General features: G+C 46.1%; 1 protein-coding gene across 1 annotated transcript; it reads right to left on the bottom strand.

The window, feature by feature from the left end:
• Nucleotides 1-5,093: 5,093 nt before the first annotated feature.
• LOC110527924 (potassium channel subfamily K member 15) lies at nucleotides 5,094-9,481 on the bottom strand. Its single transcript, XM_021609552.3, has 2 exons — nucleotides 9,019-9,481; nucleotides 5,094-6,414 (listed from the first exon to the last, which is right to left on the bottom strand). The coding sequence occupies exons 1-2, from the start codon at nucleotides 9,410-9,412 to the stop codon at nucleotides 5,426-5,428; spliced, it is 1,383 nt and encodes a 460-aa protein (XP_021465227.3). The 5' UTR covers nucleotides 9,413-9,481; the 3' UTR covers nucleotides 5,094-5,425.
• Between the last annotated feature and the right edge of the window lie 16,295 nt (nucleotides 9,482-25,776).

Genomic DNA, 25,776 nt, shown 5'->3' with positions numbered 1-25,776 from the left:
CGTTGTGCCAGCTCTACGCTCCAGATCTCCAGTGCACCTCCACGGCCCAGTATATCCTGTGCCAGCCATACGTACTGTGTCTCCAGTGCGCCTTCACAGTCCAGTATGTCTTGTGCTTCCTCCCCGCACTTGCCCTGAGGTGCGTGCCATCAGCCCGGTGCCACCTGTACCGGTCCTAGGCATCAGGCCTCTAGTGCGCCTCTACAGTCCAGTACGTCCTGTGCCTCCTCCCCGCATTCGCCCTGAAGTGCGTGTCATCAGCCCGGTGCCACGTGTACCGGTCCCATGCATCAGGCCTCCAGAGATTCCGGCGACAGTTCCCAGTCCAGAGCTTCCGGCGACGGTTCCCGGTCCGGAACCTCCAACGACGGTCCACAGTCCGGAACATCCTGCGATGGTCCACGGTCCCGGAACCTCCAGCTCCATGGCCGGAGCCTTCTCCTGCACCGATGCCCAGTCTAAGCATGGCGTCCAGTCCAGCTCCACGGTCAGAGTCTTCTTCTGCGTTGGTGCCCAGTCCAGGCACAGTGTACAGTCCCGCTCCATGGCGGGAGCCTTCCCCCTAAGTCAACTCAATTGTCAGTTTAATTATTAAGTTCTTTGAAAAACATAATTGTATTCACTGCAATTAGCCAAACACACAGGATCTTCTGGACACTCACAGTGAGAGAAAAGCTCTGTCTGATTGAAGGAGATGTGCTCCCAGTAAAAACACTTCTGCATGCTGCTGTACAGAAACACCAAAATGGCTAGAAAATCAAACTAATGAGCAATTAGCCCACCAATGAACTTATGTCAACATCTTTTTTTAGACCGCATCATAGACCGCATCACATAGATGGCCTTCACTTGCTCGGATGCTTTCTCCAGTGAGATTAAATTTTTACATTTATTTCACCTTTATTTAACCAGGTAAGCTAGTTGAGAACAAGTTCTCATTTACAACTGTGACCTGGCCAAAATAAAGCAAAGCAGTGCGACACAAACAACAACACAGAGTTACACATGGAATAAACAAGCGTACAGTTAAAAACACAATAGAAAAATAGAAAGTCTATATACAGTGTGTGCAAATGGTGTGAGGAGGTAGGCAATAAATAGGCCATAGTAGCAAAGTAATTACAATTTAGCAGATTAACACTGGAGTGATAAATGAGCAGATGATGTGCAAGTAGAAATAATGGTGTGCAAAAGAGCAGAAAAGTAAATAAAAACAATATGGGGATGAGGTAGGTAGATTGGGTGGGCTATTTACAGATGGACTATGTACAGCCGCAGCGATCGGTTAGCTGCTCAGATAGCTGATGTTTAAATTTAGTGAGGGAAATATAAGTCTCCAGCTTCAGCGATTTTTGCAATTTGTTCCAGTTACTGGCAGCAGAGAACTGGAAGGAAAGGTGGCCAAAGGAGGTATTGGCTTTGGGGATGACCAGTGAGATATACCTGCTGGAGAGCTTGCTACGGGTGGGTGTTGTTATCTTGACCAGTGAGCTGAGATAAGGTGGAGCTTTACCTAGCATAGACTTATAGATGACTTGGAGCCAGTGGGTCTGGCTACGAATATGTAGCGAGGGCCAGCCGACTAGAGCATACAGGTCGCAGTGGTGGGTGGTACATTCAGCCTATTCAAATTGAAAGACAATTATAAAAACACAGAGAGATGAAGGATAAATTATTAGTAATATTTATTTTTTTATACATTTTTTGGGGAAGCCTGGCTTCCCTTGGCATCAATAAATACACGCCACTGCTGGCATTATACCTAAAGCGGACATTGCCATTGGCTGCACAGAGTCGCATACACAAAAATCCCATGTAGCCTTGATTTCAAGTTCGAACACTGAAATATAATCCGAAACTCGATTACGCTGATAGAAATCCTCATTATTTTGTTGAGAGATGTTCAACTTGAGTGTTATTATTTCTATATAGCCTACACTTTCTTGTTCTGATGCTCACCAGAACAAGAATAGACTGACGAGTTTCAGAAGAAAGTCTTTGTTTCTGGCCATTTTGAGCCTGTAATCAAACCCACAAATGCTGATGCTCCAGATACTCAACTAGTCTAAAGAAGGCCAGTTTTATTGCTTCTTTAATCAGAACAACAGTTTTCAGCTGTGCTAACATAATTACAAAAGGGTTTTCTAATGAACAATTAGCCTTTTAAAATGATAAACTTGGATTAGCTAACACAACGTGCCATTGGAAGACAGGACTGATGGTTGCTGATAATGGGCCTGTGTACACCCATGTCGATATTCTATTTAAACAATGACCACAAGAGCAGTTACACCTCAGACACTGCCAAAACATCAGCTATGCAGGTGTCAGCTATCGCCGGTTAGCGCTTGATCTGATTTTATCTAGGCCCTAGTCATCCAATAACGATCAGTGCGATCTCTCTCTGACTCAATCACTGAACCCAAAGCAAACAGGGATGCTCTAGTTTGTGACAACCAATCACCCAATAATAAAACCGGCTTCATGGTCTTTATACAAAGTTGTGTCTTTGAGTAATGTAAAGACATTCATTCTGCACGACAACCTCATTTTTGTATCATCATTACCCTTTTGTTCTGTTAAGGCATTTGTTCACTGGCCTATGTAAATATTTGTCATCTCTTTGAGCTAAAAACCATGAACACAGACAGCAATGAATGTGAGGAGGCACCAGATGCATCAGACAGAATAAAGTACAGTGCTATCTGCAATATTAATGGAGTCATTTTGGAAATGAGGTTATTGCTTTCATCAGTTACAAAACCACACACAGATGCAGATGAATTGACCTTCCTCATCATTTAGCCTGGCCTATTCCGTTTGTTCACAAACATCTCCCCAAATTACTGTTGTCTGAATTGTATATCTTTAACTCCAGTTCACTTATCAATGAATGACATTGTGGTGTTCCAATTCACATCTAATGATCAGCAGCGACCTTTCACTGTGTATTTCTAACTGTCCCAGTCACGTCAGTTCCAAACAATCACATCACTGGAAATGTATTTGAGGACTACGGAATAGTAAAAAAAAAAATACAGTTGTCAACTTTTGGTGATAAAAGTTTATTATTGCGCACACAACTCAAACAATCAAAGAACAGTAGTTTCTATCATGCAGTCATTATAACCAACTGAAGCCTAATCTTGTACCGGGAACAACACACACTTTGGGTTCAGCATCATGGTCAGCGTCTGAAAGCACTAGTGATGTCTGGTGGTCACTGCACAGTGGAGTTATAGCTACGGTCAAGGATCCACACGTACTTTATTTCAATCATTATGTTATGGTTGAGAACTTCAGGGAAAAACCAACAGGAATAGGAGGGGATCCCATTGGAAACTAGATTAAAGCACCACTGTTTATGTAGTGTTACTGTGATGCTCTGTAAGGCTGCATTTAGACAGGCAGCCTAATTCTGATATTTTTATCACTAATTGGTCTTTTGACCTATCAGGTCAGCTCTCAAAAGACCAATTAGTGGGGGGGGAAATTGGCCTGCCCGTCTAAACGCAGCCTTAGATTCATGTGGAATAATTCACTTCAATCTCCCATCTCCTTGTCCATGGTACAGCAATATTGGTAAAGGAAATTTCAGAATTTCAATAACTGATCTTTAGACCAATGATGCCCCCTAGTGTTCGACAATATGAACAAGCACAAGTTAATTTAAGATTTAAAGACTGCTGCCACTAGAGGTCCCTGTAATCACCTCATGAATGTACACCTGCTGGAGCAGAAACTATGGCCATGCTGTAGTTTGAAGAAACGGATCTTAACAGCATACTTAACATGTTTAGTGGCAGTTGTTTTTGTTAAAATATAGTTGGTGTTGTTACTCAGAGATCACAGTCAATACTACTCACAAGAGGTCTTCTCAGGTCCAGAAAGTTGGACCCGGACCCAAACAAACTCAAAGACAATCAGACCCTGACACAAACAGACCCGATCATAAAAATAAATATAAAAGGGGGGACCCGGATGGACCCAAGAATAGTCAGACCTGAATACAAATGGAACGGACAACAACCAGACCTAGACGCGACCCGTACCCTAATGGGTCCGGGTTTAGACCATACCCGATTGGACCCGAGTGACAAAAAAAATATGCAAGTTGCTCTTTTGCTTAACAAATATGTTGACATGGCCTTCTATAAGTCCATAAATGCACAATATTAGCATAAAATAAATATGCTATAGACCAGAGGTATTTAACTCTTACCTATGAGGTCCAGATCCTGCTGGTTTCAGTTCTACCTGATAATTAATTGCACACACCTGGTGTCCCAGGTCTAAATCTGTCCCTGATTAGAGGGAACAATGAAAAACACAGTGGAACTGGCTTTGAGGTCCAGAGTTGAGTTTGAGGGCTATAGGTTATGTAGAACCGTGGTCGTGTCCATTTGGTTCCATTCGGGTCTATCAGCTGTAGTTACATAGACCTGAGACCCAATGACAATCAATCAGGACCCGACCCTGACCCGAGGGAAAAGTTAGAATTTTGGATCTGGGTCTTGGGTATTTGCTTGGGTCTTGGGTATTTGGGTTTGGGTGGACCCGTGAAGACCTCTACTTCTCACATCCCTTCTTCCTCCCACTGACTGTTCCTCTTCAGCCACCATTTTCCACTGCAGAGCACTGGGGATGGACACATTACCAAGGGAACCAGCCTCAACAGCAGAGAGTGCACTGCCTAGAAGAAATCACCAGATTACAGACTAGAAATAAACTGCAGGTCAAAGGTGACATCATGAAGGAATGTCTGAGATTAAAAATATGAATTGGTTTGAATAGCCCCACCTGTGGCTCTCTCTCTCCCTCAGTGTTACCCATCCTCATTAGGTAGTCTATAGCGATGAAACGTAGAGATGGTAACACGTCTATTCATACAACACTTTTAGATATTTGATAATTTATGTGTAATGTAAGCCATTGCTCAATAAGCAAATTAATGCAGGTCTGGGGAACATATATTTTCCTCTTGTGTGCAGTAAAGTACTTCCATCATAATGCCCATATTTTCAACTTTCATTCATTTGTCAAGAAAGCATATACTACAAATAATGGAGATTTTTTTCAAGAAAATAAACATATTGACGATGTATTACATTTTTATTTCACAATTTTATACAATCTTTACCTGTATAAATCATCGCTTTATCTATAGAAAAAAATGCAATCGCTAAATACAATGCAGAACAGGATATCAGTAAAAGCTACATTTTGACTGTAAAAATAAACAGAGAAGCGCAACCTGAAACCTGTAAATGCTACCTTTTTTTTAAACAGGAAAAACAAACAATTTGTTCCACGTTCAGAGAATCAGTAGCATCTCTGTCTGCACTGTATTCCTCTCAGAGATTCACATCAAAAGATAAGAACAAAGGCAACTTCAGTCCAGAGTCAATCCCAACAATCCAGGTAGCTACACTGACTTCCTCCGTGTGTGAGAATTGCTCATCCCCAGGAAAAGGGCACCGCTGCTGGGGGAGGACTGGGCTGAGGTGCCCCTGGAGCTGCAAGAGGCTTCATCCACCCTGTAGGAGATGGAGTTGTAGAAGAGAGGGTTGCTGTGACAGCCTGAGTGCTCACAGCGGGATGGAAAGGGGCTGTCACAGGCACACAGCCTGAAGCACATACAGGAGCAGAGGGCGCTGATGCAGAACTCAGGGTGCTTAGCAGATTCCCTGACCCCAGGGGTCCCCCTGAGCTCCTCAGATGGACAGGGGATGAGGTTGGTACGACTGGTGCCTCCATCCATGGAAAGGGAGAAGTTGCAGCGGCTACTATGCCCATCCTCAGCTTCTTTCTGCTCCATCCCATCAACTCTGTCCCGTGCTGATGCTTCCACATCTGCCTCCTCCACCGCCTTCCCACCCCATGGCCTCTTAGGCACTGCTGCCTGCTCCTCTCGCTCCACCTCCAGGCTCCTGGTTCCCTCCTGTGTGCTGTAGGTGAGGAAGCGCAGCACCACCAGGTTCAGGAAAGCCCCGATCACAGCCAGCCCCACCAGGATGTACATGAAGCTGAAGGCCACATAGGGAATCCTCCTCTGGAGGGCCTCCTTCTTCTGCAGGGCCACAAAGTCCCCGAAGCCGATGGTGGTGAGCGTGATGAAGCAGTAGTAGTAGGCATGGAAGAAGGTCCAGCCCTCAAAGTGGGAGAAGGCTGCTGCCCCGACACAGAGGGTGCTCATGCAGGACAGGAGGCCCACCAGCACCATGTTCCCCATGGACACGTCAGTCCACCGTAATCCCATGCAGCACTTGAGCCTGCAGAGGAGGTAGCGGACTAACGTGTTGATCCTCTCCCCCATGCTTTGGAACATGACCAGCGTCAGTGGGATTCCCAGAACAGCATAGAACATGCAGAATGTCCTGCCAGAGTCTGTGCCTGGAGCAGCATGTCCATAGCCTGCAGAATATCATAGTTATAGACACATGTCCATTACGAAAACATATTGCTGTCAGAGTGCAGTATGACTGCAGTTATTCTGCAATTAGTGTCCAACCATCACAGTCGACTGTAGTTACTGCACTTTTATTACAGCTTCAAATCTGCAAACGTTTTTTTGAAAGGGGTGTGTACATGGACACACAGACAACCACAGTAACTCTTTAAAACATTTGTTATAGATATATAGATACAGTATCAGTCAACAGTTTGGTCACAACGACTCATTCAAGAGTTTCTTTATTTTTACTATTTTCGACATTGTAGAATAACAGTGATGACATCAACACTATGACATATGGAATCATGTAGTAACCAAAAAAGTGTTAAACAAATCTGAATATATTTTAGATTTTAGATTCTTTAAAGTAGCCCTTTGCCTTGATGACAGCTTTACACACTCTTGGCATTCTCTCAACCTGCTTCACCTGGAATGCTTTTCCAACAGTCTTGAAGGAGTTCCCACATATGCTGAGCACTTGTTGGCTGCTTTTCCTTCACTCTGCGGTCCAAGTCATCCCAAACCATCTCAATTGGGTTGAGGTTGGGTGATTGTGGAGGCCAGGTCATCTGGTGAAGCACTCCATCACTCTCCTTCTTGGTCAAATAGCCCTTTTTTATTTTACTAATTCAACCTTTATTTAACTAGGCAAGTCAGTTAAGAACAAATTCTTATTTACAATGACGGCCTAGCAACAGTGGGTTAACTGCCTTGTTCAGGGCAGATTTTTAGCTTGTCAGCTCTGGGATTCGATCTAGCAACCTTTTAGTTACTTGCCCAATGCTCTAACCGCTAGGCTACCTGCCGCCAAATAGCCCTTACACAGCCTAGAGGTGTGTTGGGTCATTGTCCTGTTGAAAAACAATAGTCTCACTAAGTGCAAACCAGACGGGATGGTGTATCGCTGCAGAATGCTGTGGTAGCCATGCTGGTTAAGTGTGCCTTGAATTCTAAATAAATCACAGACTGTCACCAGCAAAGAAACCACACACCATCACACCTCTTCCTCCATGCTTCACGGTGGGAACCACACACGCAGAGTGTCACGGCCGTTAAAAGATGAGGACCAAGGTGCAGCGTGGTGAGCGTACATTTTCTCTTTATTTGGAAAATGACGCCGAACAAAACAATAAACACTACAAAAAACAAACCGTGAAGCTAAAGGCTGTGCCCTAAACAAAGTCAACTTCCCAACAAACACAGGTGGGAAAAAGGGCAGCCTAAGTATGGTTCTCAAACAGAGACAACGATAGACAGCTGTCCCTGATTGAGAACCCTACCCGGCCAAAACATAGAACTACACAACACAGAACATAGAATACCCACCCCAACTCACACCCTGACCAAACCAAAATAGAGACATAAAAGAATCTAAGGTCAGGGCGTGACAGAGAGATCATACGTTCATCTACTCTGCGTCTCACAAAGACATGGAAGTTGCAACCAAAAATCTCAAATTTGGACTCATCAGACCAAAGGAAAGATTTCCACCAGTCGTATGTCCATTGCTATTGTTTCTTGGCCCAAGCAAGTCTCTTCTTCACATTGGTGTCCTTTAGTAGTTGTTTCTTTGCAGCAATTCGACCATGAAGGCCTGATTCATGCGGTCCCCTCTGAACAGTTGATGTTGAGATGTGTCTGTTACTTGAACTATGTGAAGCATTTGTTTGGGCTGAAATCCGAGGTGCAGTTAACTCTAATGAATGTATCCTCTGCAGCAGAGGTAACTCTGGGTCTTCCTTTCTAGTGGCGGTCCTCGTGAGAGCCAGTTTCATCATAGCGCTTGATGGTTTTAGCGACTGCACTTAAAATAAACTTTCAAAGTTCTTGACATTTTCCGCATTGACTAACCTTCATGTCTTAAAGTTATGATTTCTCTTTGCTTATTTGAGCTGTTCTTGCCATAATATAGACTTGGTATTTTACCAAATAGGGCTATATTCTGTATGCCAACCCACAACTGGTTGGCTCAAACACATTTTAAGAAGGAAAGAAATTACACAAATTAACAAGGCACGCCTGTTAATGGAAGTGCATTAGAGGTGACTAACTTATGAAGCTGGTAGAGAGAATGCCAAGAGTGAGCAAAGCTGTCATCAAGGCAAAGGGTGGCTACTTAGAAGACTCTCAAATCGCAAATATATTTTGAATTTTTTAACACTTTGTTTTATTACTACATGATTCCATATGTGTTATTTCATAATTGTGATGTCTTCACTATTGTTCTACAGTGTAGAAAATAGTAAAATAAAGAAAAACCCGGAAATGATTAGGTGTGTCCAAACTTTTGACTGGTGCTGTATATATAGGGGTCTATGTTATTTTACTCTCTAGAACAGTAGTATCTTTCATGCAACCCTTTATAACTTCCAGTTTTGCTAATAATTCAAACCAAAATGCAGCACCAGTCACTCAGCGCCCGTAAGGATAAACTCTAGGCTAGAGGAATTTTTTATTTTTACATGTAAAAACAGATTTGTTGTGGTTAGTCATACCAGTATGCATGGTTTAACTTACAGAGCAGAGAAACCCATAAAACATCGAGACATATCAAATTAACTTACCAATCGTTGTGATAACAGTGATGGCAAAGTAAAAAGATCCCGCAAATTTCCACTGTCTCCCAGCGCGATGTGGCTCCGACTGTAGAACCACTCTCTCGATCTCCCGGTAGTCGTCCTGAGTGAATCCGTACTTCTTCTTCAGCTCGTTGCGCTTTTGTTCCAGAATTTTTTTCTTCGAGCTCTCGGTCTCGGACTCGAGGGCGTCGAACACCGCGGCTCCCACAAGCAGGTAGGATATCATACACAGGATGAGAGAAAGGGTCCGAATGTTCTGCACCTTCATCCTCACTCCAAGCGAACTCGAGTGGGCACTGAGAGGAGAGTGGGTGTGTTCCCGAAGAGAGAGACCGGTGGACACGCCAATTCTGTTAGAACCAAGCGCGCATGAACTCATTCATCCATTCACATACCAATTAAGAGTGGCCTACATAGTTGATTGATATAACTCATCAGTGGCCTAGGCTTATAGTATTATGGTAGATTTTAAGGTAAATGTGCCGCTCTCTTTTTTTTACACAGGCACTGCATACATTTTCCATAGGCTTTGGAGTTTGTATTCTCATTTAGGCCCTATGAGTTCCGGTGTGAATAGTCTATTCTGAATGGCCCAAATTAAGATTGACGTGTTCATCCGAGACACGAAGGTTAGGCTACTGGAACGTTTTTTTTACGAGGCTACCAAAGAGCATCCTCTAGCCTACATTGCTCTCACTCATCTTTAACTGACCCAACCTCTAATGTGAGAAGGCAGCTTTGTTGATCATTTGAAATTATACCATTATCTTTATTTTAACCTAAATTACTTAAATAAACTGGGGGCCTTGACCAAAAGTCATGTGATTGCATTGAGCTGGTGCTGTCGGTGATGCTTGGCCCTGTTTTGTAATTAATGAATGGTGGTCAGTGGGATGGCTTCAGTTGGTGATTGCTGTTAAGTTCTTTTGGTTCTTATTAAAGGGGGCACGGCACTGTGGAAACAGCTGGCCTTTTCATACTCTTCTCTCTTGATTACTTTGCTTTGTGAAGCGTAGCCTACATGTGTGAAGTATTCACAAAACGCTTGGCTAATGTATTACTCTGACTGATGAAGCATGAGCCTGTGGCAGATTTGACCTTTATAAAGCACACTTAGTCCCAGAGTGATCAATGGAGCCTTCATAATTAAAGCGGCAATCAGCAGTTGAAACAATAACAAAGCATCTTCCCCACCCCTGTTTCTGTAAAGAAAAAAAAGCTGAGTTATAGGGCTCGAGAAATGCAACCACTCTTAAATTCATAAACAGCTCCAAGGAAGGGCTGACCATGCATGATATCAAAAGTATAGTTTGCTTTGTTTACAAACATTGGAGTGAAACAAGTTTATATTTTGGGTTCTGATCTTGTACGACAGTTGGAACTAAGCTCATGAGGCATTTATAAGTTATATTCTTCAATAATAAATCGCTACCTTTAACTAATTCAACTTGAACTAATTTAAGTCCAAAAATGGATGAAGCAACTGCAGATTGCCCTTTTAACCATGTCAGAGAGAGAGAGAGAGAGAGAGAGAGAGAGAGAGAGAGAGAGAGAGAGAGAGAGAGAGAGAGAGAGAGAGAGAGAGAGAGAGAGAGAGAGAGAGAGAGAGAGAGAGAGAGAGAGAGAGAGAGAGAGAGAGTGTCAAGGTAGCTAACCATGTGTGTATTTAATGAGCCCCAAAGCATCAAGACTTAAATGTCACGATTGCTCTGAAATCCTCAAAGACTAGGACATGAGGCAAATTTACATGGGTCTGATTAGACACGGAGACCATGATACAACATTTAATTGGTCACGCCCAACAACACACCAGAGGTCAGAAGAACATAAGGAAATTATTATTACTCTAAAACAAGTCTAACAGTGTTATTTTTGTTTTTGTGCATACCAGGTTACATTTATGTGGCATCTACATGCATAGTTATTATGGCAGATCACTTATAAAACTACAGCTTTAAAGTAAGATACAAATAATACAATAGAAATACAGTGAGTGTACAAAACATTAGGAACACTTTCCTAATATTGAATTGCACCCCCTTTTTCCCTCAGAACAGCCTCAATTCGATGGGGCATGGACTCTACAAGGTGTCGAAAGCGTTCCACAGGGATGCTGGTCCATGTTGACTCCAAAGCTTCCCACAGCTGTGTCAAGTTGGCTGGATGTCCTTTGAGTGGTGGACCATTCTTGATACACACGGGAAACAGTTGAGCATGAAAAACCCAGGACTGTTGCAGTTCTTGATACACTCAAACTGGTGCGCCTGGCACATACTGCCATACCCTGTTCAAAGGCACTTAAATATTTAGTCTTGCCCATTCGTCCTCTGAATGGCACACATACACAATATATGTCTCAATTGTCTCAAGGCTTAAAAATCCTTATTTGACCTGACTCCTCCCCTTCATCTACACTGATTGAAGTGAATTTAACAAGTGTCATCAATAAGGGACCATAGATTTCAGCTGGATTCACCTGTTCAGTCTATGTCATGGAAAGAGCAGGTGTTCCTAATGTTTTGTACCCTCAGTGTATTGGCTTGTGATTCTATATAAAACAGAAAATGATCTTTGAGCATTAGTCCCCAAGCCCTCTAATGACTTTCTGGCTGCTGATGCCTACGGAGTATTAGAGTTGTTATCTGATTTGCTAAGCTCCTATTTTATATCTCTCTCTCTCTCTCTCTCTCTCTCTCTCTCTCTCTCTCTCTCTCTCTCTCTCTCTCTCTCTCTCTCTCTCTCTCTCTCTCTCTCTCTCTCTCTCTCTCTCTCTCTCTCTCTCTCTCTCTCTCTCTCTCTCTCTCTCTCTCTCTCTCTCTCTCTCTCTCTCTCTCTCTCTCTCTCTCTCTCTCTCTCTCTCTCTCTCTCTCTCTCTCTCTCTCTCTCTATATATATATATATCTATATATATATAGATATATATATATATATATATATATATATATATATATAGATATAGATAGATAGGCAGGCAGATCAGGGCCTATCCCAAATGGCTGTGGGCTACACTAGTTCATTTATCAGACAAGATTTGCTTTGAATTCCATGGCATTATTTTACATTAGTTTATAGTATGAAGAATACAATTGAACAAAGCTGAATAATATAGACAATTTATTTTCTCCAAAGATTTGAGGGAGTGTGCACACTCGTCTATTCTGTGTTCAGCGGTTAACAAAGAAATAGGTATTCCTATATGCTTAATTTAAAGTTATTCATGTAACTTTAGTTGTTCAACAAACATTGAGCTATATGTCTTGATTTTTACAACATTGTAAGGCTGAATGATGCGACTCTGATGATTTGAAAAAAGTTGCTTGAAAGGCATGAGATCTGCTTTGTTTTTTGTGCAGGCTGTACACACTAGAGGTCGACCAATTAATCGAAATGGCTGATTAATTAGGACCGATTTCAAGTTTTCATAACAATCGGTAATCTGTATTTTTGGACACCGATTATGGCCGATTACATTGCGCTCCACAAGGAGACTGCCTGTTACGCGAGTGCAGCAAGGAGCCAAGGTAAGTTGCTAGCTAGCATTAAACTTATCTTATAAAAAACAATCAATCTTAACATAATCACTAGTTAACTACACATGGTTGATGATATTACTAGTTTATTTAGCTTGTCCTGCGTTGCATATAATCGATGCCGTGCCTGTTAATGTTTCATCGAATCACAGCCTACTTCGCCATGTGGTTGATGATTTAACATGCGGATTCGTGAAAGAAGCACTGTCGTTGCACCAATGTGTACCTAACCATAAACATCAATGCCTTTCTTAAAATCAATACACAGGTATATATTTTTAAACCTGCATATTTAGTGAATATTGCCTGCTAACATGAATTTCTTTTAACTAGGGAAATTGTGTCACTTCTCTGACTCAGAGTCAGGGTATATGCCACAGTTTGGGCTGCCTGGCTTGTTGTGAACTGTGTGAAGAACATTTCTTCCTAACAAAGTGTTCATTCAGTATTGTTCTAATTGTCATTATTACAAATATATATGTAAAAATTGACCGATTAATTGGTATCGGCTTTTTTTGGTCCTCCAATAATCGGTATCAGAATGAGGTTGAAAAATCATAATCGGTCGACCTGTAGTACATACTATATCGGTCACTCATTCAAGATTTGACAAGCACTTGATAATGCCTAGAATTTCACGGCGGCATCCCCTTTGTCTGGCCGTAATGCACCCTAAAAAAATCCATGCCTTTTGTGGCCAGTGGCCATTGTGCCCTTTTCTCTGAGTACTGCGCGCTCCTCACAGACACATCAGGGACGCAACTGCCGAGTCCTTATCCAATTCCTATTTGCATATTGAAGATATTATATAGATAACTGTCCACATTTACTTTTCGTCAGACAACAAGATGAGCAGGCCTAATGAACAGCAAAAGCACTAGCCTATGTCAATCTACTATCCCCCATAGTACAAAGGTCGACCTATTCTATTCTGTGTGAGAAATAAATATTCCACAGTTGTGGGATGCAATAGATCCCAAATTAATACAACCACTAGCATTAAAAAAACTTTTTTACACAATGTGGTTTACCCAACAGATGAGAACGTTTAGCTTAAAATGTTGATAAACTACTAGGCTATTTCTTCACATTATAAGCACAGCAATGCACCCATGTTAATAAGCTATAAGCGCGAATGTTCCATTAGCGGGAAACACCATTTTTAAAAGTGACCGCAAATGCAATTATGCATGTAATGCTTTTATTATAAAGGTGAATTTTTATGGTGAAAATGATCTTCCCCAAACTTGAAACTCACGTGCTGCTTATGCATGCCAGTTAGGCTCTACACCCCTTGTAAAGCAGATTCATGTGGTTAATTTTAAGAAGTTATTTGGCCACTTTAGTTGTGATACAAACCTTATTAAAACACATAGGTCTATGAGGTGTGGTTCGAAAAAGTCGCAAAAAAAGGCATTGTTTCTTATGCTGGGCATCATTCACAAGTGATAATATATAATTCACAAGTGTCGGGCTAATATTGTCACCCATCAGACTATTGTTGATTAATCTTGTCTTTATATATACTAAATAATGTATGTGTGAAATTTGTTTTGATTTAGAATGGACCATAATCATGAACCTGTATCGATACAGGGGCAGCAGGAAAAATACATGTCATCTATGCACTTAAAAAAGTGAATGGAGGTCGCTTTTCCCCGTGGTTTATTTTCATGCCAGCCAGGTAGGCTATACTCCTGTTTTTAAATATTAGGAATGTACTTAATATTAGGAAAGTTGAAAAATAAATATAGTAGGTGTCACGTTCTGACCTTGATTTCCGTTGTTTTGTATTTATTTAGTATGGTCAGGGCGTGAGTTGGGTGGGCAGTCTATGTTTGTTTTTCTATGTTTTGGGGCATTTCTATGTTTTCGGCCTAGTATGGTTCTCAATCAGAGGCAGGTGTCATTGTTGTCTCTGATTGAGAATTATACTTAGGTAGCCTGGGTTTCACTGTGTGTTTGTGGGTGATTGTTCCTGTCACTGTGTTTGTTGTCACAGGATAGGCTGTATAGGTTTTTCACGGTCCGTTTGTTGTTTTGTAGATTTAGTTATTTCATGTATCGTTCATTTTCCATTAAAGAACATGAGTAACCACCACGCTGCTTTTTGGTCCGCTTCTCCTTCTACAGACGAACGTCGTTACAGTAGGCCTAGCTTATAGAAGCTGATTCTCCTCTTTTTAATAGAGGCCATCACTCTGTTTTCTCTTGCAATTGCATAGCCTATTGAAATTTTGCACAGCATGAGCTCATGGGCTCTCATGAAGAGTTTGATTAGATTGATTAGCATTTATGTCAGAGTGATTAGAGGGACAACAGAGTGCTGAGTACCAGGCAGTTAGCAAGTTTGGTAGGCTACTAATGACCATCAGCAGCATCAGAGCTTGGAGAAGCCTAATTACCATGACTAAACAATCACGTGGAATTTGACTGACTTCATGACTCGTGAATGCCAGTGTGGCGGTTTTACGGTCACCACAACAGCCCTAAGTGTGTCCCTTGAGAACCCATTTTAAAACCCCACCTGTTTTGTTCTCATTTGTAAGTTACTGGTCTCTGTTTAGTAACAGTATTTTTGGTTTCTTATTGGGAAACTCAACAAGTATACAGAGACCTGTGTGTAATACACATTTTATGCTGAGTTATTCAGAATGAAGGGGGATCAGTAAGATTTCGGGGTTTGCATGATGGTAAAAAAGGACCTACTGACTTTTTCAGCTCTCTCATTGTGCTAATACCTAAGGCACTGGCTCTTTTCCCCAGAGGGATACACAGGTGTCACAGAAGGACACTGACTTGAACTTTACAGATAATGTGAGTATGCTTTGAGGCTTATTAACCAAAAGGGCAGAATGACAGACCTTTCATTCCTCTGGGACAGCACCTTAAGGGAGGCCTGATGACTGTGACCAAGTATTCAACTGGAAGGATCACAACATAAATTAGTCTATCTGGTTTATTGGGAGAAATGATGAACAGACATGAAACAAACAGTGAATACAATGTAGGCTATATTGTAAAGTACAGCATATTAATTTATAGTATCATTTTGAATATGCCCCATTACTTTCCTTGGTGACTGCAGATGGAATTTAGCTAGATTTATAACTCAACATACTACACAACACACAAGTTGTGCAAATAAAACACAAATAAAAAAATACATGTATTAACAGACAATTTACAACAAGGGGCGAAAAGGTATCATGCATGCAATTTCTGGACCACACATTTTGTATTGGTTCTCAAGTGCCCTATAACGTCAGCCCTTGAAATCCAGAGCTCCCACCCAGACCCTATACAAGCTGCCTGTGCAGATGTCCTGAATCATGACTACTAATTGATACTTAGAATTGGAGTGCCCTTCCTATGATGCTCTGAGAGGAAGGGTGGGAAAGGCTATGGCTGAAAATGGAGAACACTGTTCTACTGGATATTTTATATTCTGGATTTGGCAACAAAAAGGAACATCGATGTGATCAGTCAATGGGGTCCAGCATGTAGAGTAACCTCTTCATACACCCCACAAAGGAGTGATTTGTTATTTATTCTTATCGCTGGGCACTAAAAGCCCACCAAGTTGAGTTGTTCTCCTGTCTAAGCTCTAAAGATCTTATCACACCCCTATCTTAGACACATAGGCTGTTAGAACTGGTTAGAACCTGCTTTTATTTATTTTAATGATGTAAGGGAGTAGAGCTAAATACTCCTTATCTCTCATGTTGTCACGACTCCTACCGAAGGTGGCTCCCCTTCCTGTTCCTGGCGCTCGGCAGTCATCGTCACCGGCCTACTAGATGCCACTGATCCTTTTCCCCCTTTCTTTTTATTGGTTTCACCTGTTTTGTGTTTAGGCTGATTAGTCGGGCTATGTTAACCATTAGGCCCGCATGCTCTTTGTGTGGGATTGTTTGTGTAACTAGTGTGCACGTTTGAGTTTAACGTGGTTCCCATTTCGTGGGGTTTTGCTGGACTGTTTAAGTCCCCGTGTTTGGGGCATTTGTTTTGTGTGCTCCCTGTGTTTCGTGGGATGGCTTATGTTCGCCGTTTGTGCATTAAATAGCACTACCCTGAACTCTCTGCTTTCTGCGCCTGACTTCGCACCCACTACACCCAGATCGTTACAGAATCCCACACCTTGTAATGGAGTCAGCAGGAGCAGCTGCCAACCTCTTTCCATCGATGGAGGAACGCGTCCTCCATCATACCATCATACCATCGGATAGGATCGGCGATGGATCAGATAATGGAGAGAATGGACCGATGGGAGAGCAGTGGTCTCCGCTCTTCACCTCCGGTTCCTCCGACGAGTCCACCTTCTCCTCCTTCCGCATCCGGCTCCGGCGCACTTCGTCTTGCGCTCCCGAGGGAGTATGATGGAGCGGCGGCTGGGTGCCAGGGGTTTTTGCTCCAACTCGAGCTGTACCTGGCGACCATGAGACCAACTCCCTCGCGGGAGGAGAGTGTGAGTGTCCTCGTCTCCTGCCTGACGGGTCGTGCTCTGGAGTGGGCTAACGCGGTCTGGAATGGCCCAGACTCGGCGAAGGAGCACTATCCGCTATTTAACCACCCTCCAGAGGGCCGAGCGGCAGGTGAACGACTATTCCATCTTAGGCAGGAGAAGAGGAGCGCGCAGGATTTCGCGTTAGAGTTCCGGACCTTGCCGCTGGGGCTGGGTGGAACGACAGGGCCCTGATAGACCACTACCGGTGTAGTCTCCGGGAGGACGTCCGCAGGGAGCTGGCGTGTCGGGACGTCGCTCTCTCCCTCGACGAACTAATAGACATGTCTATCCAGCTGGACAATCTGCTGGCTGCCTGCAGGCGTTCGGAGAGGGTCCTGTCTGTTCCACCACCTAGCACTCCCGCTCCCATTCCTATGGAGTTAGGGGGGGGCCGTGCCGAGGGGTACCGGAAGAGGAGGCTCCTCCTGCACCAGCTGTGGTCGGAGAGGACACACGGCCGACCGGTGCTGGGGGAGCCCGTCTGGGAGTCGAGAGGGCAGGCGGAACACTTCTCAGGCACCCCAGGTGAGTCAGCACCAAACTCACCCAGAACCCCCTGTTGGTCACATGTTTGTATTTATTTTGTTTCTTGACTTTTCTCCCTCTTCCCAGCATAAGGCGCTTGTCGATTCAGGCGCAGCTGGGAACTTTATGGATCGCGGACTCGCCATCAAGCTGGGTATTCAGCTAGTGCCAATAGATCCCACCTTCCCCGTGCACTACCTAGATACCCGGCCATTAGGGTCAGGGTTGGTCAGGGAGGCCATGGTTCCACTGGACATGGTAACGCAGGGGAATCATAAGGAGTGGATTAGTCTATTCCTTATCGATTCACCTGCGTTTCCAGTGGTACTGGGGGTTCCCTGGCTGGCTAGTCACAATCCTAGGATTTCGTGGAGACAGGGGGTTCTCCAGGGGTGGTCAGAGGAGTGTTCAGTGAGGTGTATGGGAGTTTCCATCAGTGCCACGTCGGTGGAGAGTCCAGACCAGCTTTCCACTGTGCGCATTCCCCCTGAATATGCCGATTTGGCTATCACTTTCTGTAAGAAGAGGGCAACTAAATTACCACCTCATCGACAGGGGGATTGTGTGATAAATCTCCAGGTAAACGCTGTGCTTCCCAAGAGTCACGTGTACCCATTGTCACAGGAGGAGACTTTGGCTATGGAGACATACGTCACGGAATCTCTGGGACAAGGGTACATTCGGCTCTCCATTTCACCCGTCTCCTCGAGTTTCTTTTTTGTGAAGAAAAGGGAGGGAGGTCTGCGTCCGTGCACTGATTATAGAGGTCTAAATGCCATTACGGTGGGGTTTAGTTACCCGCTACCTCTCATCGCTACTGCGGTGGAATCATTTCACGGAGCACGGTTTTTCACAAAACTGGACCTCAGGAGCGCGTATAATCGGGTGCGTATTCGGGATAGAGACAAGTGGAAAACCGCGTTTTGTTAAGGTGAGTGAATGAGGACCCAAAAGCGAACTAACTTAAACAGAGCTTCTTTAATAACCAAACTTAGGTAGGCTCAGATAGACCGGCAGATTCCGACAGGACAGGACAAGGTTACAGCAAACATGACGATAGTCTGGCTCAGGCATGAAACACAAACAAACAAGAATCCGACAAGGACAGGAGCAGAAACAGAGAGAGATATAGGGACCTAATCAGAGGGAAACAGGGAACAGGTGGGGAACGGGTAGTTAGAGGAGACAAGGGACAGCTGGGGGAAAGCGGGGGAGAAAAGGTAACATAACAACGACCAGCAGAGGGAGACAGGGTGAAGGGAAAGGACAGAGACAAGACACAACATGACAGTACCCCCCCACTCACCGAGCGCCTCCTGGCGCACTCGAGGAGGAAACCTGGCGGCAACGGAGGAAATCCTCGATCAGCGCACGGTCCAGCACGTCCCGAGAGGGAACCCAACTCCTCTCCTCAGGACCGTACCCCTCCCAATCGACAAGGTACTGGTGACCACGGCCCCGTGGACGCATGTCCAAAATCCTGCGGACCCTGTAGATGGGTGCGCCCTCGACAAGGATGGGGGGGGGGGGGGAAGACGAGCGGGGGCGCGAAGAACGGGCTTAATACAGGAGACATGGAAGACCGGGTGGACGCGACGAAGGTATCGCGGAAGAAGAAGTCGAACTGCGACAGGATTAATGACCCGAGAAATACGGAACGGACCAATGAACCGCGGGGTCAACTTGCGAGAAGCCGTCTTAAGGGGAAGGTTCTGAGTGGAGAGCCAAACTCTCTGACCGCGACAATATCTAGGACTCTTAGTTCTACGCTTATTAGCAGCCCTCACAGTCTGCGTCCTATAACGGCAAAGTGCAGACCTGACCCTCTTCCAGGTGCGCTCGCAACGTTGGACAAAAGCCTGAGCGGAGGGGACGCTGGACTCGGCGAACTGAGATGAGAACAGCGGAGGCTGGTACCCGAGGCTACTCTGAAAAGGAGATAGCCCGGTCGCAGACGAAGGAAGCGAGTTGTGGGCGTATTCTGCCCAGGGGAGCTGTTCTGACCAAGACGCAGGGTTGCGAAAAGAAAGACTGCGTAAGATGCGACCAATAGTCTGATTGGCCCGTTCTGCTTGACCGTTAGACTGGGGGTGAAAGCCGGAAGAGAGACTGACGGAAGCCCCAATCAAACGGCAAAACTCCCTCCAAAATTGAGACGTGAATTGCGGACCTCTGTCCGAAACGACGTCTGACGGAAGGCCATGAATTCTGAAAACATTCTCGATGATGATTTGTGCCGTCTCTTTAGCAGAAGGAAGCTTAGCAAGGGGAATGAAATGGGCCGCCTTAGAGAACCTATCGACAACCGTAAGAATAACAGTCTTCCCCGCTGACGAAGGCAGTCCGGTGACAAAATCTAAGGCGATGTGAGACCACGGTCGAGAGGGAATAGGAAGCGGCCTGAGACGGCCGGCAGGAGGAGAGTTACCGGACTTAGTCTGCGCGCAGACCGAACAAGCAGCCACGAAACGACGCGTGTCATGCTCCCGGGTGGGCCACCAAAAACGCTGGCGAATGGAAGCAAGCGTACCCCGAACGCCAGGGTGGCCGGCTAACTTGGCAGAGTGAGCCCACTGAAGAACGGCCAGACGAGTAGGAACGGGAACGAAAAGAAGGTTCCTAGGACAAGCGCGCGGCGACGGAGTGTGAGTGAGCGCTTGTTTTACCTGCCTCTCAATTCCCCAGACAGTCAACCCGACAACACGCCCCTCAGGGAGAATCCCCTCGGGGTCAGTGGAGGCTACTGAAGAACTGAAGAGACGAGACAAAGCATCAGGCTTGGTGTTCTTAGAGCCCGGACGATAAGAAATCACGAACTCGAAACGAGCGAAAAACAGCGCCCAACGCGCCTGACGCGCATTAAGTCGTTTGGCAGAACGGATGTACTCAAGGTTCCTATGGTCAGTCCAAACGACAAAAGGAACGGTCGCCCCCTCCAACCACTGTCGCCATTCGCCTAGGGCTAACCGGATGGCGAGCAGTTCGCGGTTACCCACATCATAGTTACGTTCCGACGGCGACAGGCGATGAGAAAAATACGCGCATGGGTGGACCTTGTCGTCAGAGAGGGAGCGCTGAGAAAGAATGGCTCCCACGCCCACCTCTGACGCGTCAACCTCGACAACGAACTGTCTAGAGACGTCAGGTGTAACAAGGATAGGAGCGGATGTAAAACGATTCTTGAGGAGATCAAAAGCTCCCTGGGCGGAAACGGACCACTTAAAGCACGTCTTGACAGAAGTAAGGGCTGTGAGAGGAGCGGCCACCTGACCGAAATTACGGATGAAACGACGATAGAAGTTCGCGAAGCCGAGAAAGCGCTGCAGCTCGACGCGTGACTTAGGGACGGGCCAATCAATGACAGCTTGGACTTTAGCGGGATCCATCTTAATGCCTTCAGCGGAAATAACAGAACCGAGAAATGTGACGGAGGAGGCATGAAAAGTGCACTTCTCAGCCTTCACAAAAAGACAATTCTCTAAAAGGCGCTGGAGGACACGTCGAACGTGCTGAACATGAATCTGGAGTGACGGTGAAAAAATCAGGATATCGTCAAGGTAAACGAAAACAAAGATGTTCAGCATGTCTCTCAGGACATCATTGACTAATGCCTGAAAGACAGCTGGAGCGTTAGCGAGGCCGAAAGGAAGAACCCGGTATTCAAAGTGCCCTAACGGAGTGTTAAACGCCGTCTTCCACTCGTCCCCCTCCCTGATGCGCACGAGATGGTAAGCGTTACGAAGGTCCAACTTAGTGAAAAACCTGGCTCCCTGCAGGATCTCGAAGGCTGAAGACATAAGAGGAAGCGGATAACGATTCTTAACTGTTATGTCATTCAGCCCTCGATAATCTATGCAGGGGCGCAGAGACCCGTCCTTCTTCTTGACAAAAAAAAACCCCGCTCCGGCGGGAGAGGAGGAGGGGACTATGGTACCGGCGTCAAGAGCTACAGACAAATAATCCTCGAGAGCCTTACGTTCGGGAGCCGACAGAGAGTATAGTCTACCCCGGGGGGGAGTGGTTCCCGGAAGGAGATCAATACTACAATCATACGACCGGTGTGGAGGAAGAGAGGTGGCCCTGGACCGACTGAACACCGTGCGCAGATCGTGATATTCCTCCGGCACCCCTGTCAAATCACCAGGCTCCTCCTGTGAAGAAGAGACAGAGGAAACAGGAGGGATAGCAGACATTAAACATTTCACATGACAAGAAACGTTCCAGGAGAGGATAGAATTACTAGACCAATTAATGGAAGGATTATGACAAACTAGCCAGGGATGGCCCAAAACAACAGGTGTAAAAGGTGAACGAAAAATCAAAAAAGAAATGGTTTCGCTATGATTACCAGAAACAGTGAGGGTTAAAGGTAGCGTCTCACGCTGAATCCTGGGGAGAGGACTACCATCCAGGGCGAACAAGGCCGTGGACTCCCTTAACTGTCTGAGAGGAATGTCATGTTCCCGAGCCCAGGTCTCGTCCATAAAACAGCCCTCCGCCCCAGAGTCTATTAAGGCACTGCAGGAAGCTGACGAACCGGTCCAGCGTAGATGGACCGACAAGGTAGTGCAGGATCTTGAAGGAGAGACAGGAGTAGTAGCGCTCACCAGTAGCCCTCCGCTTACTGATGAGCTCTGGCTTTTACTGGACATGAAGTGACAAAATGACCAGCAGAACCGCAATAGAGACAGAGGCGGTTGGTGATTCTCCGTTCCCTCTCCTTAGTCGAGATGCGGATACCTCCCAGCTGCATAGGCTCAGCTCCCGAGCCGGCAGAGGAAGATGGTAGTGATGCGGAGAGGGGAGCAACGGAGAACGCGAGCTCCTTTCCACGAGCTCGGTGACGCAGATCAACCCGTCGCTCAATGCGAATAGCGAGTTCAATCAGGGAATCCACGCTGGAAGGGACCTCCCGGGAGAGAATCTCATCCTTTACCTCTGCGCGGAGACCCTCCAGAAAACGAGCGAGCAAAGCCGGCTCGTTCCAGCCACTGGAGGCAGCAAGAGTGCGAAACTCAATAGAGTAGTCTGTTATGGATCGATTACCTTGACATAGGGAAGACAGGGCCCTGGAAGCCTCCTCCCCAAAAACAGATCGATCAAAAACCCGTATCATCTCCTCCTTAAAGTCCTGATACTGGTTAGTACACTCAGCCCTTGCCTCCCAGATTGCCGTGCCCCACTCACGAGCCCGTCCAATAAGGAGAGATATGACGTAGGCGACACGAGCAGTGCTCCTGGAGTAAGTGTTGGGCTGGAGAGAAAACACAATATCACACTGGGTGAGGAACGAGCGGCATTCAGTGGGCTCCCCAGAGTAACACGGCGGGTTATTGATTCTGGGCTCCGGAGATTCGAAAGCCCTGGAAGTGGCCGGTGGATCGAGGCGGAGATGGTGAACCTGTTCTGTGAGGTTGGAGACTTGGGTGGCCAGGGTCTCAACGGCATGTCGAGCAGCAGACACTTCCTGCTCGTGTCTGCCTAGCATCGCTCCCTGGATTCCGACGGCTGAGTGGAGAGGATCCGAAGTCGCTGGGTCCATTCTTGGTCGGATTCTTCTGTTAAGGTGAGTGAATGAGGACCCAAAAGCGAACTAACTTAAACAGAGCTTCTTTAATAACCAAACTTAGGTAGGCTCAGATAGACCGGCAGATTCCGACAGGACAGGACAAGGTTACAGCAAACATGACGATAGTCTGGCTCAGGCATGAAACACAAACAAACAAGAATCCGACAAGGACAGGAGCAGAAACAGAGAGAGATATAGGGACCTAATCAGAGGGAAACAGGGAACAGGTGGGGAACGGGTAGTTAGAGGAGACAAGGGACAGCTGGGGGAAAGCGGGGGAGAAAAGGTAACATAACAACGACCAGCAGAGGGAGACAGGGTGAAGGGAAAGGACAGAGACAAGACACAACATGACACGTTTAGTACCACATCGGGTCATTATGAGTACCTCGTCATGCCGTATGGGTTAAAGAATGCTCCAGCCGTTTTTCAACCCTTTGTAGACGAGATTCTCAGGGACCTGCACAGGCAGGGCGTGGTTGTCTATATCGATGATTTTCTGATCTATTCCGCCACCCGCACCACGCATTTGTCTCTGGTGCGCAGGGTGCTTGGTAAACTGCTGGAGCATGACCTATACGTCAAGGCTGAGAAGTGTGTGTTCTCCAAACGAGCCGTCTCCTTCCTGGGTTATCACATTTCCACCTCGGGGGTTGTGATGGAGTGTGACCGCGTTAAGGCCATGCGTAATTGGCTGACTCCAACCACAGTGAAGGAAGTGCAGCGGTTCTTAGGGTTTGCCTGTCTTATAGACCAGGCTCCCTTAACATGAAGGCTGACGCGCTGTCCCGTCTCTGCCCACTGATCCTACTCCCATCCTTCCAGCCTCTAGGCTGGTGGCACCAGTGGTATGGGAGGTGGACTCGGACATCGAGCTGGCGTTACGGGTGGAACCTGCGCCTCCTCAGTGTCCGACTGGTCACAAGTACGTGCCGCTTGGTGTTCGTGATCAACTGATTCGGTGGGCTCACACACTACCCTCTTCAGGTCATCCTGGTGTGGCGAGGACAGTGCGGGGTCTCAGGGGGAAGTATTGGTGGTCCACGTTGGCTAGGGACATTAGGTTCTATGTCTCTCCCTGCTCGGTGTGCGCCCAAAGTAAGGCTCCTAGGCACCTTCCTAGAGGGAAGTTACAGCCCCTCCCCGTTCCACAACGGCCATGGTCTCACTTGTCAGTGGATTTCCTGACCGATCTTCCCCCGTCTCTCGGTCAGCCTGACCTCTAACCCTAACCTCCAGTTATCACCCCGAGAGTAATGAGCAGGTGGAGAGAGTGAACCAGGAGGTGGGTAGGTTTCTGCGGTCGTATTGCCAGGACCGGCCAGCGGAGTGGTCTAGGTATGTCCCATGGGCGGAGTTGGTCCAGAACTCACTCTGTCACTCCTCTACGAACCTATCACCATTCCAGTGTGTGTTGGGCTACCAGCCGGTCCTGGCACCATGGCGTCCGAGTCAGACCGAGGCTCCTGCGGTGGAGTAATGGGTGAGGCGCTCCAAGGAGACCCGTCCAGGAATCCCTCAAACAAGCCAGTGGACGACAGAAGAGGAGTGCTGACCGCCACCGCAGTGAGGCCCCCGTGTTTGTACCGGGGGACAGGGTCTGGCTCTCGACCCGAAACCTACCCCTCCACTTTCCCTGCTGGAAGCTGGGGCCGCAGTGTGTGGGGCCCTTCAAAGTCCCGAGGAGGATAAACGAGGTGTGTTATAGATTACAACTCCCTTCCTATTATCGTATTAACCCCTCGTTTCATGTGTCTGTCCTCAGGCCGGTGGTAACTGGTCCCCTGCAGGAAGGTAAGGTGCCGGAGGTCCCTCCGCCCCCTCTGGACATCGAGGGTCCCTGGCGTACATGATACGTGCCATTCTGGACTCGAGACGTGGGGTGAGGGGTCTGCAGTACCTTATGGACTGGGAGGGGTACGGCCCGGAGGAGAGGTGCTGGGTATATTACGTATATATATATAAAATGGGCATATATGGCGGAAACATACATGTATCCACACATATAAGTACATATTGTTACGGTGCGTGAATGAGGACCCAAAAGCGAATTAACTTAAACAGAGCTTCTTTAATTACCAAACATAGGTAGGCTCAGACGGACCGGCAGATTCCGACAGGACAAGACAAGGTTACAGCAAACATGACGACAGTCTGGTTCAGGCATGAAACACAACAAACAAGAATCCGACAAGGACAGGAGCAGGAACAGAGAGAGATATAGGGACCTAATCAGAGGGAAAAAGGGAACAGGTGGGAAAAGGGGTGACGAGGTGGTTAGGAGGAGACAAGGCACAGCTGGGGGGAAGAGGAGGAGAAAAGGTAACCTAACAACGACCAGCAGAGGGAGACAGGATGAAGGGAAAGGACAGAGACAAGACACAACATGACAGTACATGACACATATAGTGCATTCAGAAAGTATTCATACCCCTTGAATATTCCACATTTTGTTGTGTTACAGCCTGAATTCAAAATGGATTTTATAGATTTTTTTCTCACTCATCTACAAGCAATGCCCCATAATGACAACGTGAAAACATGTTCTTTGGAAGTTTTGCTAATTTTTGTACTGAAAATGAAATACAGAAATATCTAATTTACGTAAGTAT

The sequence above is a fragment of the Oncorhynchus mykiss genome, chromosome 7 (assembly GCF_057628025.1).
Source record: "Oncorhynchus mykiss isolate SJ-2025 chromosome 7, ASM5762802v1, whole genome shotgun sequence".
NCBI classification, from domain to species: Eukaryota; Metazoa; Chordata; class Actinopteri; order Salmoniformes; family Salmonidae; genus Oncorhynchus; species Oncorhynchus mykiss.
This window is presented reverse-complemented; position numbering and strand designations above follow the sequence as displayed.

Excerpts from the sequence above, each read along its gene's own strand:
- LOC110527924 (XM_021609552.3), bottom strand. The coding sequence starts at position 9,412 with ATGAGTTCATGCGCGCTTGGTTCTAACAGAATTGGCGTGTCCACCGGT. Across the intron at positions 6,415-9,018 it reads CACTGTTATCACAACGATTG|GCTATGGACATGCTGCTCCA; the intron begins GTAAGTTAATTT and ends GATATTCTGCAG.